The 23,321-nt window shown below is 29.5% G+C and overlaps 5 protein-coding genes across 5 annotated transcripts in view; 2 read left to right on the top strand and 3 right to left on the bottom strand.

Annotated features, from left to right (window-relative positions):
* Positions 1-1,441: 1,441 nt before the first annotated feature.
* On the bottom strand, positions 1,442-3,498 carry LOC123298007 (NADH dehydrogenase [ubiquinone] iron-sulfur protein 4, mitochondrial). Its single transcript, XM_044879861.1, has 5 exons — positions 3,350-3,498; positions 3,257-3,286; positions 3,055-3,196; positions 2,810-2,985; positions 1,442-1,698 (listed from the first exon to the last, which is right to left on the bottom strand). Exons 1-5 carry the CDS (start codon positions 3,394-3,396, stop codon positions 1,518-1,520), a joined length of 576 nt encoding a protein of 191 aa, XP_044735796.1. The 5' UTR covers positions 3,397-3,498; the 3' UTR covers positions 1,442-1,517.
* Positions 3,499-4,543: 1,045 nt separating this feature from the next.
* Positions 4,544-12,685, top strand: LOC123297750 (inhibitor of Bruton tyrosine kinase). Its single transcript, XM_044879512.1, has 8 exons — positions 4,544-4,609; positions 4,859-5,171; positions 7,501-8,233; positions 8,539-8,747; positions 8,834-9,049; positions 9,190-9,420; positions 9,573-12,023; positions 12,245-12,685. Exons 3-8 carry the CDS (start codon positions 7,849-7,851, stop codon positions 12,377-12,379), a joined length of 3,627 nt encoding a protein of 1,208 aa, XP_044735447.1. The 5' UTR covers positions 4,544-4,609; positions 4,859-5,171; positions 7,501-7,848; the 3' UTR covers positions 12,380-12,685.
* A 1,615-nt stretch (positions 12,686-14,300) lies between these two features.
* On the bottom strand, positions 14,301-15,409 carry LOC123297899 (cyclin-dependent kinase 5 homolog). The gene has a single exon (XM_044879721.1). The coding sequence runs from the start codon at positions 15,255-15,257 to the stop codon at positions 14,361-14,363; it is 897 nt and encodes a 298-aa protein (XP_044735656.1). The 5' UTR covers positions 15,258-15,409; the 3' UTR covers positions 14,301-14,360.
* A 1,049-nt stretch (positions 15,410-16,458) lies between these two features.
* Positions 16,459-17,016, top strand: LOC123298398 (dolichyl-diphosphooligosaccharide--protein glycosyltransferase subunit DAD1). Its single transcript, XM_044880389.1, has 2 exons — positions 16,459-16,764; positions 16,847-17,016. The coding sequence occupies exons 1-2, from the start codon at positions 16,557-16,559 to the stop codon at positions 16,975-16,977; spliced, it is 339 nt and encodes a 112-aa protein (XP_044736324.1). The 5' UTR covers positions 16,459-16,556; the 3' UTR covers positions 16,978-17,016.
* A 3,954-nt stretch (positions 17,017-20,970) lies between these two features.
* The window catches only part of LOC123298106 (E3 ubiquitin-protein ligase AMFR-like), a 54,848-nt gene continuing 52,497 nt past the window's right edge, over positions 20,971-23,321 (bottom strand). The window contains exons 8-9 of the mRNA XM_044880011.1: positions 21,839-22,074; positions 20,971-21,263 (exon numbers count right to left, since the gene is read on the bottom strand). Coding sequence (XP_044735946.1) covers positions 21,089-21,263; positions 21,839-22,074 — 411 coding nt within the window. The 3' untranslated portion in view covers positions 20,971-21,088. The remainder of the gene's footprint in view (positions 21,264-21,838; positions 22,075-23,321) is intronic.

Here is a 23,321-nt window from a genome sequence, read left to right as displayed (position 1 = left end):
CATATATTACATATATACATGGTATAAAAATTATTATTTCGTGAAAAGAAAAGATCAATGTTCATTTTATATTTATTGTATTTTTATTTATTTTTTATTCAATTAATTATTGATATTAGAATGATTAATAGATTCTGTCTACACGAGATCTTGAAATGTTGACTATATTTTGACAAATTTAATTTTGGCAGGTCTTTGTCTCAACAACTTTCTATAAAATTAATATTGCAATTGGAAACAACTTTCTATAAAATTTATATTGCAAATGGGTAATTATTCATAAAGCAAGTTTGAATTTTAGTCGTGCATGTACGTTGTATCAATTTCGAGGTTAATAACCATTAAATTAACGCCCCAAAATAAGTGAAATAGGTCATTTATTTATTATAAAACTCCTATAAATCTTTTATTTAAAAAACTTAAATCTATTATAGCAATTATGGAACAATTCACCAATTGAACTTTATTCTCGTAAAAATTAATATTTTTCATTTTTATTTATCCAAATTTCTTTTTATAACGAAAATGTTTTTTCTAAAAATAAGTAAAATGCTAAAATATTATATTGAAAAACTTGGGTATATGAAATTTTTATTTTTTATACGCAAAGTTAATCAGTTATAGCAAAACTGTAATACCACTTGCATATATGTTTATCAAAGACTATCAAAAGACAATGGATATGATAAAAAAAATTTTAATAAAAAATACTTTTTAAGGAATAAGCTTTTATTGCACTAAAAAATCAAAAATAATTTTTCCTATGAGTCACTCCTATTTGACAATTTGTAAAAGCTTGAGGTGATTCTTCATACTTTAAATTGAGCGCTTTCCGCTTTTACAAATGAACAAGTACAATAAATGCTTGTATTAAAAAAAAAGTATTTTTTATTTAAATTATTAAGTAATTTGAAACTAAAAAACGTATGTATATCAATTATGGTGGAAGCAATGGGAAAATTAGGTAGTGCTTACCACATATTTTCAGAGTCATCTGATTTACACATACATGCAGAATTTCAGCTTAATCGGAAACCGGGAAAAGGGTCAAATTTTGATTGCAATATTCCAGGACTTTTGTTTTTCCTTTTTCTTTAAGTAAAAGTTTTAAATATATACTTATATCTCTTCCCTATCCCTATCCATTTATAAATGTGAAAGTAAGGTTGTTTGTTTGTTTGCTTGAAACGCTTTCACACAAAAACTACTTAATGAATTTCAATGAAAGTCTTCAATAATATAGCTCATACATCAGAGTAACACATCCTGATATATTATAAATGTGAAATTTTGAGTAGTCAAACGGTTAAAGTCGATTTAGCCTTAATTCGCTCAGTCAGTTAGCCTTTCGATAACCTATATCATGGATACCAAATTAGGAAATCTATGGATCAGTGTCCACAATCAAAAATATGAACTGAAATGAATAAAAATGCATACATATGTACAATATAGTATATTTGGAATTACTAAAAAATTCACATAATTATTTATTAAATAATTCATCAATTATTATTTTATTTAGTTGAAACACGTGTACGTTTATTCCATGCAAAATTAACACCATAATTCTTAACACGTTCCGGTTTCGATGTTTTACTTTCAGCAATGTAATATTTGAAACCACTTTTTTCACAAAACGCGATTGCCTCTTCTTTTGTTCTAAATTCGTTTTTTAGGTTTGATAAAGGATCACCTCTGAAATAAAAAGTATAATAAAAGCATTTTAAAATCTTTTACATAGAAATTTTATCTAATCTAGATTCGATTACGATTTCTGAGAAAAAACAGTGAATACTTAACGTTATAGCAAATAGCTTCTTAAAAAAATTTTCGTTTTAAACAACTTTTTTAAAATTTAACCTTTGAATCATTTTTTAAACCAAAAAGCATTTTAATATCATTATGGATAGTAGAGGTTTCTCTACCATCCACAGCATATACAGTGAAACTTGGTTAAGTTAGACATCAAGGGACCTGTAAATTTATCTCACTTACAGAGGTATTCTACTTACCAAGTGTCTCAGATCGAGGTATAAATAAATATCTGATCTCATTTACAGAGGGTTTCATTAGTCGAAGTCAGATTACAGGTTATTTCAGTTATAGAAGTGTGATTATTAAATAAAATAACGTATTATCAATATCATTGCTACTACAAAAATTATGAACAACAAGCCTTCGCGCGAAATCTTGTTGTTCAGAATATTCTGATAGACGTAAACGTTTTAGTTTTCCTAGTCCTTCAGGACATTGTGATTGGATTTTATCTTTAGATTTTGGTACATTAAATTCGTTACAGACTTCATTGCGTGTCTTTCCACTTTCATAAACGGATTTAACTTCAGTTTTTTACGTACTGATAACGATTTGAGCCTTCGTTTCAGCATTTTTCAAATAAACATCCGTATGATAATTAAAGCAAAACTAAAACTGAAAGTCATTGAGGCTCAAAATTAGTTAAGTGCGGAATTTGCGGGTAGAATCAGAATAAGTAAACTAAGAAAACAATGTTATCTCAATTCTCAATTACAGAGGTTGATGCATATAAAATTCATTCGTTATCTTAGTCCCAGAATGAATCCCAGATATAGAGGTTTGTTCGTCCAACTAACAGAGATAATTCAGTACAAAAGTGTTGGGACTTCAACAAGAGCCCCAGTTATGAAGGTTTTTCACTTATCCAGGTTCCACTTAACTAAGTTTCACTGTATCTCTACCAATGTTTCATCATTATTATTTTCAGGACTTCATAATTTGAACGCTACTTTAGGCTCTACAAATAAATATATGTCAATGTTAAACTAACGTTGATGTCCAACCCATCAATGGATTTTCCCAACGATCTTTAGTATCAAACTCGGTTTGCCAATGACCAATATTACTTGTTCCACTTTGCATAGCATTTTTGGCTGGTTGATAAATTCGAACTCTTCGTTCCCTTACATGTTCTTCTGGGGCACCATTAATTGATGCTAAATTTGGCTAAAAATTAATACATATAATGAATTTACTTATAAATCTATCATTTTTTCCCAAGCATGAAATAGTCACCTCTTTATCAATGGTAATGTAACCTTTAATCTTGTCCTCTTTCAAAAATTGATCAGTATCGATCACAGCGGGTTCATTAAGTTTTACGGATTTATTGATATCATCAGCAAGTTTCACAGAAGTTGTTGAAATTTCTTGTGTTCTAATAAATATTAATTTAAATTAGATCATTAAGAAGTTAATAATAAATAACATGGAGTACCTTAAATTGGAAGCATTTAACCAAGTTTTGCTATTAAAATTAATAAAAAAAAATCAATTAATAATTGTTTAAATTAACAATTTCATATATTACCATTGTGAGAAGATACTTGAATAATTTCCTATTCGAGAACGAATCATTTTAATTCTTACTTATATTTTGATTATCTAATAATAAAAGTTTTATAGAATTTAAATGTCAGCTGTTCTTCTCAGGCTCTCCGTGGGATGTGTTCAAAACAATCAAAACATCGAAATCAAAACGATCAAAGGTAGAGTTCTATATATATGTGAATAAGATCGTTCGCCATTTTTTTCTAAATAACATTTAATTATAATTAATTATACCTATTTTATACTTAGTTTCTTGGTTATTTAAATCAACTGTACGCCTGAAAGCTAACGCAATTGATTGTTATATGGCGGCAATATTCAAACGTTAATCCATTTAAAATAATTTATTTATTTATGTAAATGTTTTATTTTTCATTAAAACTATTTTTATTCAATTTGGAAAGATTTATGAACATAATTTTATTATTTAGGACTAATTAGTTTTCGATTAATTAATTCGTTTTTTGCAGCGTATAGTTAGTAGGTTAGAAATTCAATCAACATCATTTTTACGTTATTTGATTGTAATTTACATGGAGACTACACTAATTTATTGCAGAATTACGTTAAACACGGTTTCAGCATTTGGGATAGTATAACGAATTAATTAAAACTATTTTTAGTTATTTTTATAAACTATACACCTAAACAATCTGACAACTGACGCAATTGATTGTTATCTGACCCAGGGTTGCCAGACGGGTATTCAGCCAGAAGCCCCACCTTGGTAAAAAAGAGCCTAATGTTCCATTTATTCAACATAGTTGACAACATATTGCCAATCAAGTTGAATGTGAGTGATACACTTAAATTCATTTAAAATAGTGGATGCGTTCGAAGAAGGAAATCGCGAAATGAAAAACAGATTATTTTTAAACCTCTATAAGTGAGATAAAACACTCTTCTATAACGAAAAACTTGTTTTATGAAACCTCGTTTTTCCAAGTTTGCCTGTATATTCCATAAAAATCCTTCAATTTTTGTGTAGCATTATTTTACCTTTACTTAAAAAATAGTATTTGAAAATATTTTGCCTCGTAATGGCGACCGATCTTACTCGCATACATAGAGCATTACACCTTGGTGGTACTAGCGATCTAAGGTAATAAGTACCAACAATGATACATCCTTGATAGAACTCTAATTCTACCATGGATACATCTATGTAAGCAACCTAACTTCATGATTTCTGACGTTTCTGACATGTTAAAATAAAAACGTCAGTGGAAATAATTTAAAGGTATTGATAAGATATTTTCATTTAAAAAGAATTAAACTTCCATTATTGCCTGAAAAATTGCATTAATTTGTAAGAAAATTTATACTTATTGTATGTTTCGTTGAAAATATTAATTAGGCAAAATTCAAATATACCTACTTAATGCTACCTGATGCTGACGGCATTATTTATAAAAAAAAGTTTATTACGTGATATTACGCAATATAACAATATTCATTATGTATTTAAAAATAAATAATAAATAATTAGTTGGTTTTAGTGAAGCATAAGTAGAGGGCAGTTGAAAAGTTTCCAACTCAAAACTTGTCACCAGGCAAAAAAAAGACCAGAATAATTACCTACTGCAGAGGATGATAGAATTTATTGTATAAAACTGCACAATTTAAAACAAATTGCGAATAAAAGAAGATTTAAAAAATTGGATGTTCATCAAAGGTGCCAAAATATTTAGTTGAAATTTATGAAATATGTTCTTTGAGAATTTAGATTTCGAAACATTGTTCATGGATTCGTTTCAAATTTCTCAAATTACAATTAATAAATTATATGTTATGTAGTGAAGGTAAGAATTATGGCTTTTAAATAATTATTTATATTTTTAGGATAAACAGATTTTTTACTCAATGTATTTGAATTGTCTGTTTGGTCAGTTTGGGTTTTTAAATGGCAAAACCTAATTATTGTCTAAATTTATTATTATTATACTTAATTTTGTTTTTTTTTTTTTAAATTTGGAATTTAAAATTATTCAATTATTTACTAATAATTATTTTTAATTATGGTGTAGAGATGTTTGAACATATTGAAAATTTCCCAACATATGGAAACTTCGTGAAAATATTCTGTTTATATAAAGTAATAGACCAAGGGCTAACGCGAGAAAAGATAAACTTATGCTAACTTGCCCCAAAGTCATAGGTTTCAAAGAAACATGTCCAAAAAATAAAAACTAAATAAAAATTTCCGTAGCTTGCAACTTACAGGGTTATTCACGTTATACGACACGAAAGTTTAAGTCTAAACTGCTTGACTTTAAGAAAATTTTGTTTCTGGGATAGATGGAGTCTTATTGGCTGTACATTTTAAAATTATTTTCGTAATACATATATAGGATGTCCCGAAAACATGAAAAGTATCAAAGGACTAAAAACAAAATGTGCCCCTTTTGCCTCGCTTGGTCCAAACAGATACTTTTTGAGCATGCATTGACTTTTCAAGTATCTCGTGTGGATTCTACGTTCCCCAAATGCGACAATTTTGCTTATTAACGCCGCCAGATGCAGTCATAAAAATTTGTTTCCAAAAATCAGGTTGAGAGTCAACCATTTGAGCAACTTTTTCGGGACGAAACGACATTTTTGGATTTTGGGCAACGGTTTCTCTGACCGCTTCAATCAATTCTCTGGTTGGAACGCCCTGATTCTTGATGATCGTTGTGATGATAATCTCCCACTGTCCCGTGCTCAGCAAAATTTGATACCAAACGACAATGTTGTCAGATGGTGCCTGTTGGTCACATTTTCGACGGTGCGCACGTTGAGTTGTTAACTGTGCGTTGTTTCGGTGTGAAGTGACTCATGGTTAAAATTATATGTTTCAAAAACACGTTTAATCAATTCAATCGATTTGAAAATGTCCAAGTTACTCAATGTTTATATAATATTAATGTAAAATAATAGCGTCAAGCAGTAAATTTGGCAGGCATAAGCAGGTTTCAACTACAGTGAAACCTGGTTAAGTAGGACATCAAGGGACCGTCAAATTTGTCTCACGTATTTTACTTACCCAGTGTCTCAGAGATACAAATAAATATCTGTCTCATTTACAGATATTTTTACTAATAGAGGCCAGAATACAGGTTATTTCAGTTATAGTTGTGTGGTCATTAAATAAAATAACATATACAATCCATTAGCTACATTTTTTAACATCAACAGCGTTATTTTCTCCACAAATTTCTTTGAAAACTATACCGTTTCTTTTTTTAAATCCTTCCACCAACCAGTGCTCCTACAAAAATTATGATTACCAAGCCTCCGCGCAAAATCTTGTGCCTTTTCTTTTATTATCGATCCATTTACCGGAACGTTTTTGTTACGAACTTTTTTGACCCACGTTAGCAAACACTGTTCAAGTACAAGATATTCTGATATACGTACACGTTTTAGTTTTCCTTGTATTTGACACAGACTTCATCGCGTGTCTTCCCACTTTCATAAACGGATATTAACTTCAGATTTTAACGTACTGATAACGATTTGAGCCTTCGTTTCGGCATTTTTCAAACAAACATCCGTATAATAGAAAGCAAAACTAAAATTGAAGGTCATTAAGGCTCAAAATTAGTTAAGTGCGGAATTTGCGGGTAGAATAAGAATAAGTAAGTAAAAAAATAAAACGATGTTATTTCAGTTCTCACTTACAGAGGTTAATGCATATAATATTCACTCGCTGTCTCAGTTATACAGGAATCCCAGGTATAGAGGTTTGTTTCGTCCCACTAACAGAGTTAATTCAGTGCTAAAGTGTTGGGACCTCAGCATGAGTTCCATTTATGGAGACTTCTCACTTATCTAGGTCCCAATTAACCAAGTTCCACTGTACTATAGTTTATCTATGTAAGGAGGCTTAAATCTTAAAAAAACAGCAAGGGTTTATGGAATGACCATTAAAAAAGTTTAAAAAATTTATTAGACAGTTCGTTCAAACATTTGAACAGTATTTTACAAATTACTATGATTGATTAATATTCAAATATTTATTGAATGTCTGCTGAAACCCAGTTGGAGCCTATTATCGTAGTTCTATTCTAAGCTATCGGTTGTCACATGGCAAAATAATTTTTCCAATAATCATTTAAAAAGTTTTAATACCACTTTATATGTTTTCAGATAAAAAATAAGAACAATCATGGCGGCATAAATAAATTATATTTGCCCCCAACGGAAAGGGGCACGACAAGAATTGCATCAAATTGAGCTTATCTTCCAAAAATTAAATAATAATAGTCATACGTGCTGTGATCTACTAAACTTTATTTTTTGTATATAAGTTCAAAATAAAAATTATTGAGTAATTAATACTCAATTTATTGAGTAATTAACTTAATTAAATTATATACAATCAAATTGATTTTTTGATGTACATTTCCTATATTAGGATTTGTAAATAAAAGGCACAAACTATTGTGATAAAGTGTTTTTAAATAATAAGTTAATATATATGTAAATAAAAATAAAATGTCTTCTCATAATATTGATGGGCTCTCTCCAAAACAACAACATGGTAACAACGATGTAATACACGATTGTAACGGTTTCTTATGTAAATCGAAAATCCATGGAAATATTTTAAATTCAACATTAACGAAACGTGCATTAACTTCGAAAGAATTGTGTGGATATTTAAATTGGGTATGTGGTAATTGTGCCGAAGTAATTGATTCAGTTGGGCGATCAACATTACATATAGCTGCGTCCAGGGGATTGAAAGATGTTGTTGAATGGTTAATTAATTGTAAACATGCTAATATTGAATTGAAGGATTTGGAATCTGGTTATACACCGTTACATCGGAGTGTATTTTATGGACAGATTCATGTTGCTGTCCATCTTATTAAAAATGGTATTTATTTAATTTTTATCGAGACTAAATATTCTTATTCAGCAACTTACGTAATAGTAAAGCAGGAGAACCTAACAAATGAAATATACAAATTTATAAAACCCCCAAAAAATTTTTCGGGTACTGAAGCCTAAATTCGCACTTGCAAAATATCTGAGAACACTCTCCATTTAATTACTTTTTTCCTTATACTTTTTCCTAGACACTACAAACTGTTTTCTGATCAATGTCATTTCCATACACTAAATATATAACTAAAGTTATGTAAGATATTTTTTTTATCAGCAATGAATATAATTTTTCAGGTAGCAATTTACAAGCTTTAGATCGTGACCATTTAACACCACTCGATCACGTTATGAAGGATCGTTTTTCTAAAATTAGATTTAATCCTGAAAAAAATAGTGAAGTATATATGTGGGGAACAAATTCAAATTATACTCTTGGTATGCAACAGACAAAACCATATCCTGAATTATTGAGTAAACAAAATATTGACGTCGCAATCAAACAGGTGGGTTTTTTCCAGAGTGTGTTGTTGGACACCCTTTTTTATGTATTTTTGATAGTATTATAAATAAATATGATTTAATTAATTAGGTTTGTTTACGAAAATTTCATTGTGTTATGATATCCAAAGATGGTCGGGCATTTTCCTGTGGACATGGTCAAGGTGGTCGATTGGGCTTAGGAGATGTAAATACAGCAATGAAACCTACGCAAATCAATTTTCATTCACGTACATCACCAACAAATATTTGTAAACAAGCTGCTATTGGTCGAGACCATTCTATGTTTTTAATGGATTCAAATACTGTAAGATATATTTCATTACCACTCTCTTTTTATCACTTGTAACACCGCGGGGCGCAGCTAGTGTTTCATACAAATTAGGCTAATTATTTGGGGAATATTTTATTAAAAGCATCAATTATTAAAGTTTTATTCATATTTAGGTTTGGGTTTGTGGTTTAAATGAATATCACGTATTAGGATTGTCTCCTCCACCAGAAATGTTATTACAACCAAAAGCACTGCCAGAATTTAAAACAGATATAACTGGAATTTGTGCTGGACGTTTTCATTCAGTTGCTTGGTGTGAATCCACTTTGTACACTTGGGGACTAAACGCCGGACAACTTGGACATGATATAACTTCCGGAAAAACTGTTATAATGCCAAAACAGGTAATTTAATGCAATTTTTGTTTCTCCTAAAAATTTTGTTCCACTTTGTTTCTGTTGGTTCCCGAATAATTCTTTGTATTTGCTGAATTTGTGTAGCTATTTTATTCACCGATTGGGACTAAATTTAAAATGAAAATTTATTTTTGATGTAGGTTGCAACAATGAGAGGAAATAATTTTTTGATTACCGATGTAGCTGTAAGTGATGGTGCAACAGTTGTTGCAGTCAAACGTGGTGATATTTATGTTTTACATGAATATCAATGTAGAAAAATAGCATCAAAGCAAACAGATGTCGTTAAAGTAGCTGTAGTTGGCGGACATTTAAATGAAAAATTGGACAAGAATTTATTAAAAGAACGTGACCCTTTAAGAGTATTAGTAATAACAATTGTGGGTGATATACTATTATGGCAGGAATCAACAATGCAACTCACCCGTTGTATATTTTCATTAAATCGTGAATTAATTTTTAAAGATGCTGTTTTAAATAAATCAAATGTATTATTGGTAACAAACGAAGGTGAAGCTTTTCAAGGTCAAATTAAAGAACGGAAAATTAAACCGGTTGATCAGAAAGCAGCTCAGAAAAAATCCGCTTTTCATAAGTTTTTAGATAAAAATGATTGTGAATTAATTGCTTTAACACGATTACGAAATGTTCATAGAGCCGTTAATATTAGTAGCGATACAAAAGGTCGTAATTTTTGTGTATTACAAAATGATCCTCGTACACATCTATCAGATGAATCTTGTATGTCATCTAATTTTAAAAATGATTTACTCAATTTATTACAAGAATCAGATGAAATGGATTTTGTTCATGATGTTTTGTTTAAAGTTGAAAAAAAACTTTTCCCAGTTCATCGATTTATAATTGCATCCAGTAGTACGTTATTAAATGCAAAAATTGAAGCAGCATTACCATCAAATATCGTTGAAATACCTAACATACGTGCGGATATTTTTTCGGAATTACTAGAATTTATTTATACAAAAAGTTGTAATCTACTAAGGAATGCAGGCGAAGTAATTGATAATTTTATCAATGAAGATGATAAACAAAAATCCGCATTCGAATATTATCGAAAAAAAGTTTCGGATAATAAAAAAATGCAAGATGTAAAAAATCCAATTCGTGTTTTACAAGCTGTTGCTAAACAATTGGGGGTTATGGAATTGTATCGTTATATCGAATCCTCTGATGTTATAAATGGTACAGTTATCCCAAAAAAAGATACAATTCTAAGAGATCTTACTTTTGATAGAGAAGCATTTTCGGAATTGTACGATGTTAAAATTCAATGTGAAAATGGACAACATATAAAAGCACATAAATGTATTTTAGCAGGTCGTTTGGATTATTTTAATAATTTATTTGCTGTACGTTGGAATGAAAATACAAATCGTACTACAGTAACGCTACCATTTCCCTTCAAAATTGTCAGTATTGTCGTGGAATTTTTATACACAGATTCGGCACAGTTTTTTATACATCGTAGCGATGTCGATCAATTATGTCATTTAATTGTTGTTGCCGATCAATTATTTTTATTAAGATTGAAAGAAATATGTGAAGTGGCGCTTATCAAAAAATTAACCTTACGCAACACCGCACAAATATTACAATTCGCCGATTTATATAACTGTGAAAAATTAAAAGCATGTTCAATGGAATTTATCTGCTTAAATTTAGCTGCACTATTAGAGAATCGATCACTGGAATGTTTAGAAGATTCAGTTTTAGAAGAACTTAGTACTTATTACTGGGATCATAATCCAAAATTACATACACGATTAATAACACCGTATTCAGATGCATCTAGTGATGAAGTAGTGAAAAGTGTGTGTGATTTATATCCAGTGAATTTAGAACATATAGATGATGAAGCTGATAGAAATCGAGCGAAATTAAATCATAAAAAGAAGATACGAACACGAAAACTTAGTCAAACAGAATCTCCCAAAGATAAAAATCATAACAATTCAATTTCTTCAAATATATCTGAAAATGAAAGTGAAATATTTACACTTGAACGTTTTATCGATAAAGAGGAAAATGGTATTAACTCTGATTGGATTCAAGTGAATAAAACTCCACAACAGAAAATAATTCAAGCTCGTCTTAAAGCAATCGGGATTATGAAAGATGAACAAAAATTAAATAAACCGATTGTTGAAGAATTTACAACGTTAAATACAATTGAATCGATAAATTCAAAATCACCAGAAAATAAAACATTTAAATTTGATTTTCCCGAATTAAGTTCATCAAAATCCAATAGTATATTCGATAGTGCAAAATCACCACCGAAATACGATTTTCCAAAAATGCATAAACTTTCACAAAAACAACGGAAACGTTTAAGCTCAGAAAATTCCATGACAAGTTTAACCAATAATCTAGAGAATGTAACATTAAAGGGTCATGCAAATGGTGAAGGGGATACTGTTGCTGAAAAGAAAAATCCATGGAAAAAAGTGGATGTTGTACCTGAACAAAATATAAATTCAGGAATATTATTTCCGGATATTATTGCATGTGAACAGAAGAAAAAAGAGAATTTAACGAAGATGATTGCGAAGCCACTTATATTGACACAGGTGAGTAACTATTTAAACACCCTCTCAATAAAAACACTCTCTCAATAAATTAGGGTAAAAATAATTTAATAAAAGAGTAACGGGCTTCTCTATTATCTGCATCATCTCATCAAATTCTAAGATCTTACTTACGGCTTACGTATACAGAAGTTGGTGGGGGGTTTTCATCAGATTTTATTTATAATCTTTATGTAATAAAATATTCATTATATATATTCCAGATTGAAGATCGAGCTATTGAAGACATCAAACGTTTTTACAATGTCGAAAATGTATTCGAAGAATATTTAACTGTACAACGTGTAACTAATAACAATATTGCTGTTCCACAATGGGTAAAAGGAAGGAGCAAATGATTGATGCATTCATAAAGATAATGTTTTATCTTCCGAATTACCATACAGAGTGGTCCATCAAAAATGAAATTCATTTTGAGCAAACTTACAAATATTATGAAATTTTGTGATGACAAGAAATTTGTTCATCAAAAATGTAAATTCGATTCTAGGTTTTTTAGAATTTTTTAATTAAATACTAATGTTTTTATAGGGAAATAGTTATCGCAGCTTAAATTATATTTTTAACACCCGAACCAAAAGAAGGGGTGTTATAATTTTGTCCGCTATGTGTGTGTGTGTGTGTCTGTCTGTCTGTGGCATCGTAGCGCCTAAACGGATGACCCGATTTTGATTTTTTTTTTTGTTTCGTTTGAAACTTAATTTAATGGAGAGTGTTTTTTACCCGGAACAACTAAAAAGTAAGCGATGATCTTCAAAATCGATTCAGTTTTGAGAAGGCTCTAAGGAAAAAGGTAATTTAATGGGGAGTGTTCTTACATATGTTTCAAATGCGAGTTTAGGGTTCCAAACACGAAAAATTTATCGACGTTTTTTTAAATTTTACTTGTTTGGCAGGATGTAAATCACAAACTTATAATATTTAATTAATTAAATTTAAAAGCAATTAAACGATTTTTAAATTTATATACATTAATTTATTATTAATTAATTTATGTACTTCAACTTACAGTTTAATATTTCATCTTTCGTATCATATAAAATAGAATTAAGTTTGAGTGCATTATATACAAAAGTAATTGGTCAAGATATCTTTTTAATTTTCGTGGACCAGTCTGGTACCTTACCTAAGCAAAGAATATATATTTGAGTGTATATTCTTGGATGTAGAATATATTTATTATTCACCATATAATGTATAATATATCAAAATAATTTTATTATTTAATTTAATTTGATATTCACAATTTTTATTATTCATCACATTATCTTGAAATTTCAAATCTTTGATGTATCGTATCAAAATAAAATAATAAATATTATGTAAAATTAGTTTTTTATTTACATTTTAATATAATGGGTGTTCCTAAGAATATACCGTAAAACCTGGTTAAGTGAGACATCAAGGGACCTGCAAATTTATCTCACTTATAGAGGTATTCCACTTACCCAGTCTCTGAGATATCCAAATATAAATAAATATCTGTGTCATTTACAGAGGGTTTCATTTTACAGGTTATTTCAGTTATAGAGATGCGATTAGTAAATAAAATAATGTTTTATTAATACCCATACACATCAAGTTACGAAGTTGCTTGATCCATGTTAGCAAACACTGTTCAAGTACAGGATATTTTGATAAACGTACACGTTTTAGTTTTCCTTGTCCTTCAGAACATTGTCATTGAATTTTATCTTTATTCTGAATTATTCTACAAAGAGTAGATTTTGGCATATTAATTTCGACACAGACTTCATTGCGTGTCTTCCCACTTTTATAAATTGATATTAACTTTTTCACATACTTATAACGATTTGAGCCTTCGTTTCGGCATTTTTTCAAATAAATATCCGTATGATAGTAAAGATAAACTAAAACTGAAGGTCATTGAGGCTCAAAATTAGTTAAGTGCGGAATCTACGGGTAGAATAAGTATGTAAACAAACAAAACGATCTTTTCTCGGTTACAGAGGTTCTCAATGCATATAAAATTTACTCGCTGTCTCAGTTATAGAGGTATACGATAAAATCGAAAGAACGAATCTCAGATATAGAGGTTTGCTTCGACCTACTAACAGAGGTAATTTAGTGCCAAAGTGTTGAGACCTCAGAATGGAGGTTTCTCACTTATCTACGTCCCACTGAACCAAGTTTCACTGTAATTAGTTTGAAGTAAATAAAAAATTCAATAATTACTTTTAATTAAAAATGAATAATTTATTTTATAAAAACAAAATATTTACAATTGTTTTTGGATGAATGAAATAAATAAAATGGATATGATACAAATGAAAATGACTAGATGAATTCAATTTAAAACTATGAACGATCATTTTTAATGGAAGGATTTAAATCTGAAAAGTAAGGATGAGCCATTGAATCCTCAGCGGACATACGAAGTGTAGGATTACAAACTAATAGTCTTTGAAGTAGATCTCTACCTTTTCCAGGTAATTTAGGTACTACTTGTGACCAACTCATACTTGGATGATATATTGGAAAGTACTTGTAATCAGGTAATTGGGATAAGCCAGCCCATGTCTCTTCTGTTGGAGTTCCAAGAAGCTTAAAAATTCTTTTCAGTTGATCATCAACATCTGATCCTGGAAATAATGGCCTTCCAGCATTTGCTAACTCAGCAAATATACAACCGGCAGACCACATATCAATCGATGTAGTATACAATTTTGCTCCAAATAACACATCTGGAGGACGATACCATAATGTCACTACTTCGGCTGAATAACATTTTACTGGGATTCCAAATGCTCGAGCCAATCCAAAATCTGCTAATTTTAACTCGCCATTTTTATTAATAAGCAAGTTTTGAGGTTTCAAATCTCGATGAAGTACATTGTGTGAGTGACAAAAGGCTAATCCTCGCAACAATTGATACATAAACGATTTAACAACATCCAAGTCAATTTCACCATTTAAACTATCAAAGTATTTTTTTAGATCTTGATCACAATGCTCAAAAACTAATGTCAGCTTTTTATCGCAGTGTAATACATCGTATAATCGTACAATGTTTTTATGTTTTAATTCTTTCAAAAGACAAATTTCACGTAGAGCTGATGATGGTACCCCTTCGTCATCGTCATCTAAGCGAACTCGCTTTAACGCAACAATTTCATGGGTTTCTCTATTTTTCGCTTTAAACACTGTACCATAAGTACCTTCACCAATCTTTTCTAATTTCTCATATTTTTGCATTTTGTAATTAATGGAATGTCACTCATTCAAGCAAAAAATTTACACCTTATCTCACAGTTTTGTTTTGATTGAATCGTAAATGATGGGTTTTTATTTTCTTATGTTGGCTAAAATAAATGTCAGAAATCAATACAAATATCTAAGTGCTTGATAAAAATACGACACTTGTTTAATTTAAAATTTAAAATTGCTTAATAATTCATTATTAAAAATCTATTAAGTTTTTTTAAATAAAATATTTATTATATTCAATCTTATTCAATAATTATTTTTATTTGTTTAAATTGGTTGCGTTCTATAACTCTCCAAACTATTATATTCATATTTATATTCTTTTGATTGATGTTCGCCATTTTGAAATCGGATCAAATATTACTTTTAAATATTAAATGAATTAACTTATATTTAATTAATTTTAATACATTTTTATCTTAGAAATTATGTACAATATCTAAATATTTTCCTATCCTGCAATCTTTCCTGTTTTAAAAACTAGCATTACATAATCGTTGCATAATATAATATTTATTTACTATAGTGCATAAACACTTCCACAGGTCTGATCGATTCGCCTGTGGCATCGTAGTTCCTAAACTGATGACCCAATTTTAATTTTTTTTAATGTAATTTGATCGAGAGTGTTCTTAATTATGTTTCAAGAAAATCTACTCAGCCGTGTGAAGATCATCACCTCTTCCCCCGAAAGTATTGACTTAATTTGCATCGAAGGTCAAAGGAGAGGGTGGGGTGCGTTATTAATTTGTTTCATAACCTCAAAACACAATTTTTATAGCTTTAAACATCAGAATAGCTTCCCGAAATCGAGCTAGCTCGAGGACTGTAAAACGGAATATATGCTGGGTTAGTGTCAAAGATGTAACATTTGAGGATACCAACTTCTCAATCCTCTTCCTCCATTTTCGATTTTAATGGTTTTTAACTTCAATAAATCGATATTGGTAGACTGGCTACGATCATCTTTTAATAAAAAATATATCATTGGTTAAGTACGTAGGTAAGCAAATTCATCAAAGTTAAGTGTTTCACTGTCCTAAACTCCTAACTGTCAAAACGTAAGACATATGATTGGTCAATTTGCTTACGCCTCTCCTTTTTATATGTGTGAGCATGTTTTGAAAAGTCAGAACGAAACCATTTTATAAAGCGTTCGTATATTTCAATTTGGCAGGTTTCTGTTATATCAACAAAATATTCATCTTTCAAACTACCAAAGTGACACGTAATTGATTAGAAAAATTGACAAGAAAATTAAAAACTGAATTTCTAATTGTAAATACAATGGCTAATTTAACTCCAGTTCTTTATAAATTTTATAATGAATATACCAGCCATACACCAAAAAAATTGAAAATAATTGATGCGTACTTGCTGTACGTTTTATTAACCGGCATTGTACAATTTGTGTACTGTTGTCTTGTGGGCACATTTCCATTTAACTCATTCTTAAGTGGATTTATTTCATCCGTTAGTTGTTTTGTACTTGGAGGTAAATTCTGTTATATTTATAAAAGATATTATCCACTAGTATAAAAAACTTTTTGCTCATTAATATTTTATTATGATTGCAGTTTGTCTCCGCCTTCAAGTGAATCCAGAAAACAAGAATCAATTTAATAGCATTAGTCCAGAACGAGGATTTGCTGATTTTGTGTTTGCTCACGTTGTCTTGCATTTAGTAGTTATGAACTTCATTGGTTAATTTAATAATTATGTTTGTTAAAATTTTTTTAATTAATAAAAAAAATTTATAATATTTAGTGCATTTTACACTTCATTTTCAAATTAATAATATAATAACGCGTATTATAGGTAATTTATTTGCTTTTGTTCATTTTTAAGGTGGAATGTCCGTAAAGCCACCTTTTTACATAATAAAATAAAGTTTTGAGTAGATGTTGAGAAAAACCGCCCCCTTAAGAATATCTGCTATCAAACTTAGAACATTTTGGATAGATACTTTAATGATTATTTACTTTATGGTTCAAAAGGATGCTCATAGATGGCGCAGCCAATTGTCAGATTAAATTTAATTTATATATATATCTTTATAAATTATAGCTCATGTGTTATTCTGAAGTATGAGCTATGTTGTTGTAGATGTTCATTCAAATCCATTCGGTAGTTTTTTGCGTGAAAGCGTGACTAACACAAATAAACAAACAATTATCCTTACTTGTATATTTATAATGTAAAAAAAATTAGCGATAGGGATAAGGATTTATCGTTATGTTCAGCAGTTTTTGAATTCTATAGGGATAAAGGAAAATCGAATAAAATAAATTATTGTACCATTAAAATTTATTTTGCATAGCAATTACATTATTATTTCATTTACAATATTTTTTTATATTTTATTATCTATTTTATTTTCAGCCTAAGCTTTTGAGTAACATTTTCGTATTTTTGAAAACTAAGAAAATATTTTTACCATTTATTTACGTTTATTTTAAATTAACTAATTATTTTATATTTTTCAAATGTATTAATTATTGAGGGTAATTTTAAATATTTATTTTAGTTTATTTATTTGGCTAGACATCTGAAAACAATCCACTTTCGATCAAGTTAAATTTTATGTTCATTCTAGGTATATGCGATTCGCTAAGAAATTTGATTTTTTTGATATTACATTTTAAATATATTTCAAATAAAAATTCTTTAAGTCAAAAACCTGCATATCTTTTATAATGGGTAAAATATACCTAACCAGTCAAATTAAAGGTTGCCACCTCTCCAGATTTGATCGGGAGACTCCCGAAATCGTTTAGTCTCTCTCGATTCCCGATATGAACATAAATTCTCCAAATTTCATTAAAATATTTAAGTAAATTCGACAATTCTAAGCAGCTTCTATTTTAAATAACTTGAAGCATATTTATTTAATTGTGGAAAAACTGAGTACATAAAACATCAAAAAAATCGAACAGTATTATAATTCAGTGGTATAATTAACTTAATTTCACTATCAACCGACTTTCTGATGGTTTATCTCCCGACTTTCCAAAGCGTGGAGGTGGAAATCCTAGCTCAAATTTCTTCAATATCAATTCGGTCCATTCACTCTCACAAAAAAGGATTGACATACGAACCGATGTAGTGAGTGGGTTTATGATTCGACGCTTTGGGTTAATTGTTTACTTCAAAACGCCATTGATGTAATATGTAAATTGCAAGGCTTGAAAAAGCTGTATACTCGAATAAGATAAAAGTGTGTATGAAATACTGGGAAGAAATTGTTACACTTTCAGTTTTTGCGGTGTTTAAAAGCAGAAAACCCATTTTAACACCGTGAAAGATAGATTTATAGATCCAATATTTTGAAAAAAGCTGAAAAAATACTTAGGGTGGATTTTTGTCATATTTCTGTAGATGTTAAACTATTAATTTTCATACTAATTGTAACTTTACACTAGTGATGTACAAAAGCAGAGTCAAAACCATATTATTTGGCTGTATTTGTTTTACATGCTTATATTTGTATTTTGATTTTTGTCAAATTTTTACGAGTTTACATTTTGGTCTTACAAATTAGTTGCAAGTGCAAGATTTAAATGGATATAAGAATAAGTGTGTAAGACAAATGCAGTCTTGTTTTGGCATCGGTTTTGATTACTATTTTAGACTGTTTATTTTCTCAGTTTGATGCATATATTAATGCAATATTATTTTTGTAGTAACAGAAAATATGTGTACAAAATTTACAACTGATCCGAAGTAGATATTGTTTTCAAAACTACAGTCTGTGATTTTAATCAAGAAATAAACAATACTCTAAATGAAAATAATAATTAAATTATGCATATTACCTACAGTTATTTATCTAATAAATTATTTGGCCTTGTTTTTTTTGGAATTACACCAAAATAATGTATGGAAGAACGTAAAAGGTTTTTGAAAAATTAATTTTTGCAATGGTGGTTTGTCGTCCTCCACACAGGCCCTACAAGTGGAATCAGCAGAGATTCCATGCTGGTGGTAATTCCTTCTCAACTGTGCTTTATTGAGTTTCAGGCGAGCATAGTTAAATGGCCTAGTTGTGGTTCTACGCAGTTTGGATGGTCGCATGCTTAAGGGCAAATTGGAATTACATTATCATTGTAAAAAATGTAACTGATAGAACTGCGTCAACATTTACGTCTGTGTGATATTACTTACACATGCCAAAAGTCAATTTTCTTTCACATTTTCGCCTTTTTAATTCGCACTTTATTCTGAAATTATTTATTAAGCTAAACTTCGTTTGATAAATCCAGCAGCGTCGTATGGTAAATAATTCAATAATTTAATAACTGTAATAGCTCGAGAGCCATGTTTATTATTTAATAGTCATTCCAGATCGGCTGGAAATTTGGGAGGCGGTTGTCAAGGTGGTGTCAAAGCTAAACAACTTTTACTTCTTTGAAAATTTGCATACTTTGAGGACTTAAAATTGAAGCACAAGAAGATAATTGAATAAAAATTGTAAAAACCATATTTTTCGACACAAAGTAGAATTTCCGTCATCTGATATCTTATTCTTGAATATTACAATTTTTAAAGTGTCCGGCAACGAATATCGCGGATAATGAACAAAATTATTTGAATATTCATCTAATTTAAGCTTGCCGCCAAATTAAAAATATCCAGGCTTTCTGAAAATACTATTAGATTTTGCCTAAAATCTTCATCAGTTCAGAAGTAACTGTCAAATACTACGCTTCGTCCTAGACCTGCAATAATTTATTTTATAAATAGAAAAATATATAAATAAATAAAAAACAACTCAAAATTCAAATAAAAACTTTAAATTTAATAGGAAAAAATAATATTTACAAAATATATGGCAAAGGAACGGAAAACAAAAACAAATAACTTAAATTCTAGGTAAATAAATGACTACACATCGAGTGGCATCACAAAAAAATAAACACACAAAATACTCCAATAAACGAGGAGAAAAAAGTCGAAATCTCTAAATTTTGAAGTATAGCATCGATTTTGATGAAAAATAGGGATTAAGCTTTGTTCACGCTCTAGATCAAAAGTTATATGATAGGCTTAATGGTGCTTTTGCCCAAAAGGTGGTAATCATCCCTTGTGGAGGTTGGAAAAATATATGTTGAAAATGACAACGAGAATCGATAGAGCGGCGAAATCTAAGCAAAAAGTGTCATTCAAGTATATTTCGAAAAGTCAATACTTGCTGAGTTATTGGAGATTGAAACTCGGAGTATTTAACGTTAAATAATTGAAGAATTACAATCGCCAATACCTCGGAAAATATTGACTTTTCGAAATGTACTTGAATTTTGCTTAGATTTTATCGCTCTATCGATTCCCGTTGTCATTTTTAACATATATTTTTCCACCTCCTACAAGAAGTGGTTACCACACACTGCGCAAAAGCGCCACACGACACCATATAACTTTTGATCTTGAGGTTGAACAAAGTTTAATCCCAAATTTTCAGATCAATCGGAGCTATAGGAATTAATTTAGAGGTTTAAGCCTCGTTTACTGGAGTAAAAAAAAAGAAATAAATAATTTCGAAATTGAAATGAATCGAGTAATAATAAAATCCTATGATAGTTAACATGTTTTAAAAGAAAATACCCTCTTATAAATATTTTTTTAAAGTACATGAGCTTTGAAAGTACTTAAGTTTTTTTTTGTGTAACATATATTTTTAATTAATAATAATAATTTAAGCACTGTTTTTTGAATTAATAATACTTGTTTTTTAACGCCATTGACATATAAAATCGAATTTTTTATTAATTCGTTATCGAGATCTCTAATTAAAAATTATTAAATACATTTTACAAATCATTTCAACTTTCAGATAATACTTGACTACTACTATTATCATCATGTTTATGCTTGTTGCGCTCTAAATACTTCTTGCGTGCTGCCATTATTAATTGTTCTTTTCGACGATGTAAAATACGTTCCCGTTCACTTGATGATTTTGAAAATCGTCCACCCAATATTGTATTTTCTTCGACACTGTAAAAAATACATTCAATAAATAATTATTTATTTTAATTTTTTTAAATTAAAAAGTGATTGAGCATCTATTAAAATTAAAAACACAGATTCGACTTTTTACCCGACTGTGTGATGCAAAGTAGTGGTAATGTATCAGTCAATATATGTATGCTTATCAGTCAATATAAAGTTCGCCAATTTATTAAGGGAACAAAATTTTACCTGAATTAAAAACAGCTGTATCTCCGCGAAAAATCATCAAATTCGGAACTTCAATAGCTCATTTGATAATTTGTACTTTCTAGTACTGGCATCGATTGGTTAAAAATTTTTATCATTCCTTGCTACTTTGCACGGAAGGTTTGGAAGGGTGAGGAATGTTTTCCCTAAATTGTATATAAAGTTTAGAAGCGTACCAAAATTTTAAAAATAATTTTACAACAAATTTGTTTAAAGTACTGCAAAGCTTGTTTATTGAAAATGATCTATAAACAAATTCCCGTACGAGCTTTTTGGGCCAAGATATTTGCTTCTGAAGCAAAATTGATACTTCTTCTTCGATACTTTTAATTTGAAAGTTAACAATATCGTACCTGTCCATTGGTATGTCTGGCATATTATCCCATTGAGTTAAAGTTGTGTTTAATCTCTTTTGGGTATTGGTTAATGTTGTACTGATATTTGGTGCAATAATTTCAGGTTCTCTAAATATAGCTGGTGCAATTAATCTGCCATCCAATATATTTTCAATAGTTAATTCCACAGATCTTGTTACACGCAAATCTTCTATAACTGTAGAAGTTGGCATATGTGGAAATAATTGCTGAACCTATATAAAAACAAAACATACATTTTTAATAGTTTCCAGTTATGTTTTCTAGATTTTATTAGAGTTACTTCCTTCTAGATTAGATTTTATTCAAAAATTTAGTAAACACATTTATTATCTCTTATCAATAGATATCATTTAAAAAATTTCTAAGAAATGAAAAATAAAAATTGTCAAAGGGTTTATTTATGGCGTAGATTGGAGGCCGTGTTTTTTTAATACACGGTTTTAGTGGTAATTCTCAGACTTGTAGAGTATTTGAGTGAAAGTCCCTCAATATCATTTTGATTTCTGCTGAATGTATTCTTTTTTTCGAAAAAATGTTTCGAATAAAAGTTTAAGCTGTACGTTTTGTTATGAATAAAAACTTTCGAATTTAAAATGTGTCCCTATCTCTTATCAGTAATGCTCAAGAATTGACTTTTCAGGGCCGTGCATATACACAGGGGGATCAAAAAATCAACCTTTTTCTAAATTTCCGGTGCCGAAAAATTGGTTGTTCAGTCTCATAATCATATCTTACCATTAATTGAATCTGAACAGATATTTTTGTATCAATTAAACGCTCTACAAAAGAGGTACTGAAACCAATAAGTTTTTTTCTGCTTCCGATAGGAATCAGATAAGGAATGGTAAAACTTTTTACCTGTATTAATCTAATGTATTGAATCGGGTACTGTTCGAATAACCTCAAATTATAGGTGTTAATAAAATTGCATCAAGTTTCATTATAATAATTGTAATGCAATTATAAGTAGTAATAATTCGATTGTAAATATTATTTATATGGTATCAATAGTAATACTGTTTGGTATGTTCATATTTAGGGTAAAGAAGGTGAAAACAAATTGTTTTTTTTTTTATATTTAAGCTTAAATAAAAAGGTAGTTTGAGTTATGAATTATTTTCATCTGTTTTAAGTGTGTACTTGCTAAATCTAGAAGTGGTGTTTGCTGTACGAGTCGAATGGAAGCAAGGGAATAAATATTGTTAAAAGTAATTCATTTCTACCTGTTTTCCATCGCGATAACTAAATACTGTGAAACCTGATTAAGTGAGTCACCAAGGGACTTGCAAATTTGTGTCACTTATAGAGGTATTCCACTTACCCAGTGTCTTTGGCCTTCTTATTCTACAAAGGTTAGATTTTGGCACATTAAATTCGACACAGACTTTATCGCGTGTCTTCCCACTTTCATAAACGGATATTAACTTCAGGTTTTCACGTACTGATTCGTATGATAGTA

The sequence above is a fragment of the Chrysoperla carnea genome, chromosome 4 (genome assembly GCF_905475395.1).
Source record: "Chrysoperla carnea chromosome 4, inChrCarn1.1, whole genome shotgun sequence".
Taxonomy (NCBI): Eukaryota; Metazoa; Arthropoda; class Insecta; order Neuroptera; family Chrysopidae; genus Chrysoperla; species Chrysoperla carnea.
This window is presented reverse-complemented; position numbering and strand designations above follow the sequence as displayed.